General features: G+C 45.5%; 1 protein-coding gene across 2 annotated transcripts in view; it reads left to right on the top strand.

Annotated features, from left to right (window-relative positions):
* Positions 1 to 9,875: 9,875 nt before the first annotated feature.
* The window catches only part of LOC124038642 (forkhead box protein N2-like), a 41,944-nt gene continuing 39,018 nt past the window's right edge, over positions 9,876 to 12,801 (top strand). The window contains exon 1 of one of the 2 annotated variants that reach the window (XM_046354727.1): positions 9,876 to 10,099. Coding sequence is in view for 1 of the 2 variants with exons in the window: in XM_046354726.1 (XP_046210682.1) it covers positions 10,199 to 10,307 (109 nt within the window). In the remaining variant the exon portion in view is untranslated. Of the gene's footprint in view, positions 10,100 to 10,130; positions 10,308 to 12,801 lie in introns of those variants that run through there. The other variant, XM_046354726.1, reaches the window with a different exon arrangement.

Genomic DNA, 12,801 nt, shown 5'->3' with positions numbered 1-12,801 from the left:
TCAGTTTTTGGGAAAGAAGCTTCCTGGTCCCTGTCTTCCCTATGTCAAGGTAATCGATCCATAACGGATTACTCTATAGAGTTTCGCACCCTTGCTGCCTCCAGTAACTGGAACGAGCAGGCGTTGCTCGCTCGTTTTCTGGAGGGACTCCACGCTAAGGTTAAGGATGAGATTCTCTCTCGGGAGGTTCCATCCAGCGTGGATTCTTTGATTGAACTCGCTATTCGCATTGAACGACGGGTAGATCTTCGTCACCGAGCTCATAGAAGAGAGCTCGCGTTAACTGTGTCTCCCCTCTCTCCGACACTACCATCTTTCCCCACTGACTCAGGTGTTGAGCCCATGCAGCTGGGGGGTATTCGCATTTCGACTAAGGAGAGGGAACGGAGTATCACCAACCGCCTCTGTCTCTATTGCGGTACCGCTGGTCATTTTGTCATTTCATGTCCAGTTAAAGGCCAGAGCTCATCAGTATGTGGAGGGCGACTGATAAGCGCTACTAGACGGTCCTGTCCGTCAAGTACCTGTACTACCTTACCGGTCCATCTACGCTGGACCGGATCGGCAGCTTCCTGCAGTGCATTAATAGACTCTGGGGCGGAGGGCTGTTTTATGGACGAAGCCTGGGCTCGGGGAACATGACATTCCTCTCAGACAGTTAGGGGAGCCCACGGTCATGTTCGCCTTGGATGGTAGTCCTCTCCCCAGTATATTATGTGAAACCCTACCTTTAACCCTCACTGTATCTGGTAACCATAGTGAGACCATTTCTTTTTTGATTTTTTGTTCACCTTTTACACCTGTTGTTTTGGGTCATCTCTGGCTAGTGTGTCATAATCCTTCTTTTGATTGGTCTAGTAATTCTATCCTTTCCTGGAACGTTTCTTGTCATGTGAAGTGTTTAATGTCTGCTATTCCTCCTGTTTGTTCTGTCCCCTCTTCTCAGGAGGAACCTGGTGATTTGACAGGAGTGCCGGAGGAATATCATGATCTGCGCTCGGTCTTCAGTCGGTCCAGAGCCAACTCCCTTCCTCCTCACCGGTCGTATGATTGTTGTTCTGATCTCCTCAAGAAGCGTTTTGCATCCGCTCCTATCCTTGTTGCACCTGACGTCACTAAACAGTTTATTGTTGAGGTTGACGCGTCGGGGTGGGCGTGGGAGCCATTCTGTCCCAGCGCTCCGATACTGACGATGGGGTCCACCCTTGTGCGTATTTTCTCATCGCCTGTCACCGTCGGAACGTAACTATGATGTGGCTAACCGCGAACTGCTCGCCATCCGTTTAGCCCTAGGCAAATGGCGACAGTGGTTGGAGGGCGACCGTTCCTTTTGTCGTTTGGACTGACCAAAGGAACCTTGAGTACATCCGTTCTGCCAAACGACTGAATGCGCGTCATGCTCGTTGGGCGTTGTTTTTCGCTCGTTTCGAGTTCGTTATTTCTTATTGTCCGGGTACTAAGAACACCAAGCCTCATGCTTTATCCCGTCTCTTTAGTTCTTCTGTGGCTTCTACCGATCCCGAGGGGATCCTTCCTGTTGGGCGTGTTGTCGGGTTGACAGTCTGGGGAATTGAAAGACAGGTTAAGCAAGCACTCACGCACACTGCGTCGCCGCGCGCTTGTCCTAGTAACCTTCTTTTCGTTCCTGTTTCTACTCGTCTGGCTGTTCTTCAGTGGGCTCACTCTGCCAAGTTAGCTGGCCATCCCGGCGTTCGAGGTACTCTTGCTTCTATTCGCCAGCGCTTTTGGTGGCCTACTCAGGAGTGTGACACGCGCCGTTTCGTGGCTGCGTGTTCGGACTGCGCGCAGAATAAGTCTGGTAATTTTTTTCTGCTTCTGCTCCTGGTCTTGCTGGGTCCCAGTCTGTTCCCTGCCACCGCATCTCTCCTGTTCTTGTTCCTGCCCTTGCTGTGTCTCAGTCTGTCCCTAGTTGTTACTCTCCTGGCCTGTTTGGTCCTGTTTGCTCTAAAGCTTTCAGTTCTCTACCCGTGTCTCATTTTTTTTTTAGAGTAGTACCCTAGTTTCCCTTTTTATCGTTTTCCGTTACGGTCCTGAGGAGAGGAGTTGGGTTCTTTTTCGGGACGTGCTGGACCGTTTTGTGATCTATGATTTCCTCCGTTGCCGCCAGTGTTCCTCCTCGAGAGCGCCAGGAGGCGCTCGGTGAGTGGGGGGGGTACTGTCATGTTTTGTCTTATATTGTCTTGTCATTATGCTTTCCCTTCTGTTCGTTTCCCCCTGCTGGTCTTATTAGGTTCGTTCCCTTTTTCTATCCCTCTCTCTCTCCCTCCCTCTCTCTCCTCTCTCTATCGTTCCGTTCCTGCTCCCAGCTGTCCCTCATTCTCCTACTCACTCATTTAGTCTTTCCACACCTGTTCCCTATCTTGTCCTCTGATTAGAGTCCCTATTTCTCCCCTTGTTTTCCGTTTCTGTCCTGTCGGATCCTTGTATATTGTTCGCCGTGCTGTGTCTTGTTTCCCTCAGATGCTGCGTGTGAGCAGGTGTCTGAGTCTGCTACGGTCGGTGCCTTCCCGAGGCAACCTACAGTTTATGGTCGAGTCTCCAGTCTGTCCTCGTCACTACGAGTGGAATTAGTTTTTTATGTTTTGTTTTCTACTCCGATTTGTCTAGGAGTATTGCCTATTTCCTTTACTGGAATAAAGACTCTGTTTTCGCCAAGTCGCTTTTGGGTCCTCATTCACCTGCATAACAGAAGGATCCGACCAAGAATGGACCCAGCGACTATGGATTCTCTCTACTCTACTCTCGAGTTCCAGGGAGCGATGCTCGGCAGACACGAGCAGGAATTGTCTGCTGCTCGGCATGCCGTGAGACCCTGGCCGCTCAGGTCTCCGACCTCTCAGGACAGTATCAGAGTCTTCGTCTCGTGCCACCAGCTACTTCCTGGTCTTCCGAGTCTCCGGAACCTATGGTTAATAACCCACCATGTTACTCTGGGCAGCCCACTGAGTGCCGCTCCTTTCTCACCCAGTGTGATATAGTGTTCTCTCTCCAACCCAACACATACGCAAGAGAGAGAGCTCGGATTGCCTACGTCATATCACTCCTTTCTGGTCGGGCTCGGCAGTGGGGCACAGCTATCTGGGAGGCAAGCGCTGAGTGTACTAACGATTATCTGAACTTTAAAGAGGAGATGATAAGGGTTTTTGATCGTTCAGTTTTTGGGAAAGAAGCTTCCTGGTCCCTGTCTTCCCTATGTCAAGGTAATCGATCCATAACGGATTACTCTATAGAGTTTCGCACCCTTGCTGCCTCCAGTAACTGGAACGAGCAGGCGTTGCTCGCTCGTTTTCTGGAGGGACTCCACGCTAAGGTTAAGGATGAGATTCTCTCTCGGGAGGTTCCATCCAGCGTGGATTCTTTGATTGAACTCGCTATTCGCATTGAACGACGGGTAGATCTTCGTCACCGAGCTCATAGAAGAGAGCTCGCGTTAACTGTGTCTCCCCTCTCTCCGACACTACCATCTTTCCCCACTGACTCAGGTGTTGAGCTCATGCAGCTGGGGGGTATTCGCATTTCGACTAAGGAGAGGGAACGGAGTATCACCAACCGCCTCTGTCTCTATTGCGGTACCGCTGGTCATTTTGTCATTTCATGTCCAGTTAAAGGCCAGAGCTCATCAGTATGTGGAGGGCGACTGATAAGCGCTACTAGACGGTCCTGTCCGTCAAGTACCTGTACTACCTTACCGGTCCATCTACGCTGGACCGGATCGGCAGCTTCCTGCAGTGCATTAATAGACTCTGGGGCGGAGGGCTGTTTTATGGACGAAGCCTGGGCTCGGGAACATGACATTCCTCTCAGACAGTTAGGGGAGCCCACGGTCATGTTCGCCTTGGATGGTAGTCCTCTCCCCAGTATATTATGTGAAACCCTACCTTTAACCCTCACTGTATCTGGTAACCATAGTGAGACCATTTCTTTTTTGATTTTTTGTTCACCTTTTACACCTGTTGTTTTGGGTCATCCCTGGCTAGTGTGTCATAATCCTTCTTTTGATTGGTCTAGTAATTCTATCCTTTCCTGGAACGTTTCTTGTCATGTGAAGTGTTTAATGTCTGCTATTCCTCCTGTTTGTTCTGTCCCCTCTTCTCAGGAGGAACCTGGTGATTTGACAGGAGTGCCGGAGGAATATCATGATCTGCGCTCGGTCTTCAGTCGGTCCAGAGCCAACTCCCTTCCTCCTCACCGGTCGTATGATTGTTGTTCTGATCTCCTCAAGAAGCGTTTGCATCCGCTCCTATCCTTGTTGCACCTGACGTCACTAAACAGTTTATTGTTGAGGTTGACGCGTCGGGGTGGGCGTGGGAGCCATTCTGTCCCAGCGCTCCGATACTGACGATGGGGTCCACCCTTGTGCGTATTTTTCTCATCGCCTGTCACCGTCGGAACGTAACTATGATGTGGCTAACCGCGAACTGCTCGCCATCCGTTTAGCCCTAGGCAAATGGCGACAGTGGTTGGAGGGGCGACCGTTCCTTTTGTCGTTTGGACTGACCAAAGGAACCTTGAGTACATCCGTTCTGCCAAACGACTGAATGCGCGTCATGCTCGTTGGCGTTGTTTTTCGCTCGTTTCGAGTTCGTTATTTCTTATTGTCCGGGTACTAAGAACACCAAGCCTCATGCTTTATCCCGTCTCTTTAGTTCTTCTGTGGCTTCTACCGATCCCGAGGGGATCCTTCCTGTTGGGCGTGTTGTCGGGTTGACAGTCTGGGGAATTGAAAGACAGGTTAAGCAAGCACTCACGCACACTGCGTCGCCGCGCGCTTGTCCTAGTAACCTTCTTTTCGTTCCTGTTTCTACTCGTCTGGCTGTTCTTCAGTGGGCTCACTCTGCCAAGTTAGCTGGCCATCCCGGCGTTCGAGGTACTCTTGCTTCTATTCGCCAGCGCTTTTGGTGGCCTACTCAGGAGTGTGACACGCGCCGTTTCGTGGCTGCGTGTTCGGACTGCGCGCAGAATAAGTCTGGTAATTTTTTTTTCTGCTTCTGCTCCTGGTCTTGCTGGGTCCCAGTCTGTTCCCTGCCACCGCATCTCTCCTGTTCTTGTTCCTGCCCTTGCTGTGTCTCAGTCTGTCCCTAGTTGTTACTCTCCTGGCCTGTTTGGTCCTGTTTGCTCTAAAGCTTTCAGTTCTCTACCCGTGTCTCATTTTTTTTTAGAGTAGTACCCTAGTTTCCCTTTTTATCGTTTTCCGTTACGGTCCTGAGGAGAGGAGTTGGGTTCTTTTCGGGACGTGCTGGACCGTTTTGTGATCTATGATTTCCTCCGTTGCCGCCAGTGTTCCTCCTCGAGAGCGCCAGGAGGCGCTCGGTGAGTGGGGGGGTACTGTCATGTTTTGTCTTATATTGTCTTGTCATTATGCTTTCCCTTCTGTTCGTTTCCCCCTGCTGGTCTTATTAGGTTCGTTCCCTTTTTCTATCCCTCTCTCTCCCTCCCTCTCTCTCCTCTCTCTATCGTTCCGTTCCTGCTCCCAGCTGTCCCTCATTCTCCTACTCACTCATTTAGTCTTTCCACACCTGTTCCCTATCTTGTCCTCTGATTAGAGTCCCTATTTCTCCCCTTGTTTTCCGTTTCTGTCCTGTCGGATCCTTGTATATTGTTCGCCGTGCTGTGTCTTGTTTCCCTCAGATGCTGCGTGTGAGCAGGTGTCTGAGTCTGCTACGGTCGGTGCCTTCCCGAGGCAACCTACAGTTTATGGTCGAGTCTCCAGTCTGTCCTCGTCACTACGAGTGGAATTAGTTTTTTATGTTTTGTTTTCTACTCCGATTTGTCTAGGAGTATTGCCTATTTCCTTTACTGGAATAAAGACTCTGTTTTCGCCAAGTCGCTTTTGGGTCCTCATTCACCTGCATAACATCAGAACTACGTTGGTGGGAATTATGACGATCAGAGCTACGTTGGTGGGAATTATGACCATCAGAGCAACGTTGGTGGGAATTATGACCATCAGAGCTACTTTGGTGGGAATTATAATTCATCAGAACTACGTTGGTGGGAATTATGATTCTTCAGAGCTACATTGGTGGGAATTATGACCGTCAGAGCAACATTGGTGGGAATTATGACCATCAGAGATTGGTTGGTGGGAATTACGATTTATCAGAGCTACTTTGGTGGGAAATATGACCATCAGAGCTACATTGGTGGGAATTATGACCGTCAGAGCTACATTGGTGGGAATTATGACCATTAGAGCTACGTTGGTGGGAAATATGATTCATCAGAACTACGTTGGTGGGAATTATGATTCATCAGCTACATTGGTGGGAATTATGACCGTCAGAGCTACATTGGTGGGAATTATGATTCATCAGAGCTACATTGGTGGGAATTATGACCATCAGAGCTACGTTGGTGGGAATTATAACCATCAGAGATACGTTTGGGAATTATAACCATCAGAGCTACGTTGGTGGGAATTATGAACATCAGAGCTACATTGGTGGGAAATATGATTCATCAGAACTACGTTGGTGGGAATTATGATTCATCAGAGATACATTGGTGGGAATTATGATTCATCAGCTACCTTGGTGGGAATTATGATTCATCAGCTACCTTGGTGGGAATTATGTCCATCAGAGCTACATTGGTGGGAATTATGATTCATCAGCTACCTTGGTGGGAATTATGACCGTCAGAGCTACATTGGTGGGAATTATGACCATCAGAGCTACGTTGGTGGGAATTTTGATTCATCAGCTACCTTGGTGGGAATTATGATTCAGCAGAGATACATTGGTGGGAATTATGATTCATCAGCTACCTTGGTGGGAATTATGATTCATCAGCTACCTTGGTGGGAATTATGATTCATCAGCTACCTTGGTGGGAATTATGATTCATCAGCTACCTTGGTGGGAATTATGATTCATCAGCTACCTTGGTGGGAATTATGTCCGTCAGAGCTATGTTGGTGGGAATTAGACCATCAGAGCTATGTTGGTGGGAATTATAATTCATCAGAACTACGTTGGTGGGAATTATGATCATCAGAGCTACGTTGATGGGAATTATGACCATCAGAGAGCTACGTTGGTGGGAATTATGATTCATCAGAACTACATTGGTGGGAATCATGACCATCAGAGCCACAGACACAAAACATTTATTCAAGAGAAATAGAATGGGCCTTGGTCATTCTCTCTAGATTGAATGTGGTTTACAAAAACACATACTGTAGGTCAAATTAAAGCAGGGGTGTCAAACCCATTCCATGGAGGGCAGAGTGTCTGTGTTTTTTTTTCTTCTTTCAATGAAGACCGAGACAATCAGGTGAGGGGAGTTGCTTTGTAATTAGTGACCATAATTCATCAATAAAGTACAAGGGTAGAGCGAAAACTCACAGACACTCGACCTGCCGTGGAATGTGTTTGACACACGTGCCTTAAAGTGTTTGTAGGGTTTTTGTATTCAAAGGGGCAATTTTTGGGATGGTTCATTCCACTCCAACAAATGACTTTTAACCGATAAACCAGAAACCGACAGACAGATGCCTGCATCATCTGTCCATCCTTTCCTATTCTCCAAGCACGAGATAGGCCATGTGACCCGGTCACAAACAGTTGCCATGGTGAATTGTGCTGGGGGAAAAAAACAGAAACAGCAGCTTCAGAAAGAAAACCAGTGAATGAGAAAAACTCCAAACTGTAACTTCTAATCAAAGATTTAAGAGAGGACCACATCAGATTTTTCTTTTTTTCTTTCAAGCCTCAATTACCCAGAAAAACAACAACAAAACATGAAAAGTAAATTGGTTATATCCGTTATGTTTAACCCTCTAATGGCTGGTTTCTGTTTAACCCTCTAATGGCTGGTTTCTGTTTAACCTCTAATGGCTGATTAATGTTTAACCCTCTAATGGCTGGTTTCTGTTTAACCCTCTAATGACTGGTTTCTGTTTAACCCTCTAATGACTGGTTTCTGTTTAACTCTGTAATGGCTGGTTTCTGTTTAACCCCAGTCTAATTACTGGTTTCTGTTTAACTCTGTAATGGCTTGTTCCTGATTAACCCTCTAATGGCTGTTTAACCCTCTAATGGCTGGTTTCTGTTTAACCCCAGTCTAATTGCTGGTTTCTGTTTAACCCCAGTCTAATTGCTGGTTTCTGTTTAACCCCAGTCTAATGGCTGGTTTCTGTTTAAGTGTCTAATGGCTTGTTCCTGTTAAACCCTCTAATGACTTCGTCCTGTTTAACCCTCTAATGGCTGGTTTCTGTTTAACCCTCTAATGGCTGGTTTCTGTTTAACCCTCTAATGGCTGGTTTCTGTTTAACCCCAGTCTAATTGCTGGTTTCTGTTTAACCCTCTAATGGCTGGTTTCTGTTTAACCCTAAATTGCTGGTTTCATTGACTCCAGCTTGGCTGTAGCACACCACCCATTCACAGAAGATCCTGTTTGTCCAGTTGAACTAACTGAAGGACATGAAGCAGAACAGGGTGTGTTTCTGTTTCCACGAGAAGGAAGATGCAAACGCATTGTAAATTTGGTACTACAACATTCCAAACAGAAGAATGGTGTAGGAAGACTATGACATTTCAAAGTGAACAAAAGGGTCGGTAATTAATTACAAGGTAATAGAGAAATTATGTCACTTGAACCCAACATTTTGAAAGAATAACCTTTGGCAGAAAAATGGGTTGTAGGCTATAGCAGTAAATTGATCACTTTGGTAGCTTTTCAAAGTTATATCTCTGAGGGAGGTTCTAAAAAAACAGGAATGAGGTGGACAGAGAAGGAGAGGAGGGGGAGGACAGAGGAGAAGGAGACCAGAGGAGTGGGAGAAGGAGGACAGAGAAGGGGGACAGAGGAGTGAAAGATAGTGGAGGAGGACAGAGGAGCAGGAGGACAGAGGAGCAGGCAGACGAGGATAGAGAAGGAGGACAGAGGAGCGGGGGGAGGAGGTCTAAAGTGAGTCAGCTATCATACTCTGATGTGAGAGTTACAGTTTGGTGTAAACTGTGATGCCTATGGGCCACAGAGTTGCACTGTGGCCCATAGGCTCTCAAATGATCAATAGGCTCTACTCAAGAATACATATAATGCATCCCTTTCCATTATACTGTGGGTCTAGATGACTGTGTAATACTGTGCAAATATGTCAAGCGTTAGGGGCACCATGCATCCCAAAAACCTGAGGGGGCACATTACATGAGGATGGCTGGGGGGTTGTCCAGAGGGGGCTCGGTCTTCCGACCATAAATTGGCGATTTTTGTATTTTTTAAAACACCTTTTTCCTGCAACATAGAGACATAATCATTATACTTAATTCTATGTAAAAAATAAATAAAAAATATTTATCTGCATATCTAAGCATACCTCTTCAACTGTCCGTTCCTCCTGCTTCTTTTTTTAGAGAAACAAAATGTGTTTCTCTGCTCAAATTTGGGTAAAAGATTAAAAGGAATGTGAGTCTTATTCAGTACATTACATAAACCTTGCCAACAGGCATGTCAGCTAAGATAAAGAAAAGTTAACTACTCTAACTTGATTGACAGCCTGAAAAGGCTTCTTGGTAGCTAGTTATGATGTTGGGAAGCTATCTGAGCTAACTTCATAAAATTGCAAGGTGTCTAGTCATTTTACAGAAAAAAACATAAAAAAAAAAAAAACTTTGGCGGGGGCTGGAGTCCCCCGCCAAAGTGAAGCAGATGCCTTTTCTTTTCCTTTAATCCCCACTTTCACTACCAAATGCTGTGCAGTTGGAATTAACTGTATTATTTGGAGATATAAACAATGGTACTGTGCGCTTGTTCAATCTAATTGCGTTTACAATACGAATAAAAAATAAATACAAATTGTGTAGCGGCGACCGCGTGCACAAATCAACGCTGTTCTTCCGAGCTGCGGCCAGATGCCAGAGGGTATGGAAGGGAGGGGTTATGATTGGCTGAAGTGGGTTTGTTGCCTTGGCGACGGAGAGGGGTTTGGTAGCGTTGCTGTGCGGCGTGATCTGCGCGTTGCGTGTATGAGGAAGCAGCTGCGGATGTGATCTCCGACACTGTGAGAAACTGAGACAGACACCTGAACACACGATTCCAGCCATACTGCTATTTTACAGGAACCGCGTGCATGATTGTAAGTAGTTGAAAATATATGCTTATTTAATTTCATGGTGTGAGATATCACGGAATGCGTTGTGTTTTCCATGGCCGGTGAAGGGCAGCCGCGAAGTAAATGAGAGCAGTAACTGATAGCTCGAGCAGCCAGCATGGCAGTTCTATAGCGGACAAACATGTAACGTTACTTCCACCATTTGTTATCCGAACTCTAGTTTTGCGTTATGGTAAGCTACATAAACAATGTTATATGGAAATGTTTCAATTATTTAGTATGTGTTTTAATTTTTTACTTGAGTTGCTCAACTCCACAATATATACTATACTAGAGCTAGAGCCTTGTGCTAAGAAGTTGTTTTGGCGTCTTGTGGTCCATGTGGCATTAGCTATCGAGCTAACTTGTAGCAAACTTCTTTTGTGACCGAGCAGTAGCCAACAAGATACAATTGACTGTCCAATGTTTTTATTCCGATTTGAGCATGCATTAAACACCTTTACAGACGTATATATCAATTGCAACAATGTGTAGTGACGGTGGAAGTAGCTTCGCTACTTTCCTAACAGTTTTAAGGGTCATATCAAATGGCAAGTTTTCGCATGCAGTCATTCGATGAACACGTATCGTTGTCGTTTCTTGAATGTGTTATGTTTACTCCCCGGTTTCATTCGACGTTAGATTGCCATGAGTCATGACACGAGTCTGCCTGCAAGTTCAACCATTTGTCAGATACCACATCGATAACTGTCTGAACTTTATTCATGTATTAAATGAAGTCATGCCATCTGTGTAATTTGCAGCATGGAGATTTTAAGTAATCTGAAATAGTATTTTAAACCTTAGCAAGAACGCTTTTTCATTTGAGGAGAAAATGTAGGGCAACTTTGTTGGGCGACAGTTGCAGGGGGTGTTACCATGTTTGACTCAGTAGCCCATTTGCGGTGTTGTCGGTCTATCAAACGGCGATAGTTGCTTTGATAACTTCTTTTTTGTGTGTGGAAATGATGAGTGGATTATTTCTGTTATTGATTCCTCATTGAGTGAATTTTCCCGTGACACGTGGTCCAGGGGATATCGAAGAGCTGATCAAGCGAAAGATTGATTGCTAACCTTTAATTTCTTCCGCTCAACCTCCTCTAATGTCCCATGAGTTGGCCTGCACTCAATGCAATATATATCTGGATGGACGTTAAGTCAAATCTTCAATCACTCACATGCAGATTGTCCCACGTTGCAATTTTGTCAGTTCAAATGGAGCGTGGTCTTTGACAATGCATTATGGGACAGCGACACAGCTCAGTGATGAAGTCACCACAGCAACTCTGAAGAAGAACCTCCTCATATATTGGAACATATCAGCACATCCCTGGACATTCAATGGATTTAGTGTCAAATTGCCTTTGGAGTAGCTACATGTAACTGCCAAAATAAAGGGAACCCCAACGTGGTGTCTTAAAGGAAAGATTTGGACTGTTGTTTTTGTGCATCTCTAAGCAATGTTCTATCGATTCATGGTGTCATTTAATGTGTATCTGAGCTATTCAAGTCAAGATATGTGTAATTTAAGAGGTGCCACCTCTTCAGTCTAGGGTGCATTGCATGGTACCGTTGTGAATGTCAGACTCAACACTCGAGGCACATTGATCTGCAGGTTGAACATGGTGAAATTGAAAACTGAATTTGTTTACCGGATATTTACAGCCATTGTATTGTGGTTTTTGTAGTTGACTTGAGCTGCAACAGATTTCCACAACAATTTTCACATGTTGCTACCAACCTTATTAAAACTATAAAATTAATGATTTGTTGACAAAAAAAAATATTATTCTCAGATATTAGTGTTATATAACATGGTAAATTATAGGAATGAGTGGTTTTGGGTGGATTATTCCAATTAATAGGGCATTGGGCCACCATGAGCATCCAGCACATCTTCAATGCGCCTTGGCATAGATCAGGGATGGGCAACTGCCCCCCCCCCAAACAAAAAATATATATATATCACTGGGGCTGCGGGTTGCAAGATTCCAGGAACTTAAAACTAATTCTGTAATCCTCCAACCACGAATTCTGGGAATTTATTGAAATTTCCTGGAATTTTGCTACCCACACATTTCTATATTTGGTTATCCATCAGTATTTATTTTCTTATCAGTCACTCAATTAGCCGTGTCAGCAAAAAAAAGTAGATTGGTAAATTATAGATTTTTTTTTTAGCATATACATAGCATATCCATAAAATGTTACTTAGGGCCCCCAACAAAATGTTGCTGATGGCCCCCAAAAGGCTAGGGCTGGTTCTGACTGCATGTGTGAGAATGGTTGTGCGTTGCTGATCTGCGAGCCACCACAGCTCCTTATGAGTTCACATTTTGTGGCCTACAACCCTGTCCATGTTGCCGATCCCTGGCATAGATTCTAGAAGTATCTGGGACTCTATTGGAGGGATGTGACACCATTCTTCCACAATAATTTCCATTATTGGATGTTTTGTTGATGGTGGTGGAAAACGCTGTCTCAGTCGCCACTCTAGAAACAACCTTAAGTGTTCAATTGAGTTGAGGTCTGGTGATTGAGACACTTAAACACACACACACACACTTTAAACCCCTTATGCTCCTTTGAGACCACTATTTCAAAGTCACTGAGATCTCGTCTACCATGGTAGCCAGAATAATGGCCAACTGGGCATTTTTATACATGAACCTCAGCATGGTGGGATG

Source organism: Oncorhynchus gorbuscha, linkage group LG06 (genome assembly GCF_021184085.1).
Source record: "Oncorhynchus gorbuscha isolate QuinsamMale2020 ecotype Even-year linkage group LG06, OgorEven_v1.0, whole genome shotgun sequence".
Lineage (NCBI taxonomy): Eukaryota > Metazoa > Chordata > Actinopteri > Salmoniformes > Salmonidae > Oncorhynchus > Oncorhynchus gorbuscha.
This window is presented reverse-complemented; position numbering and strand designations above follow the sequence as displayed.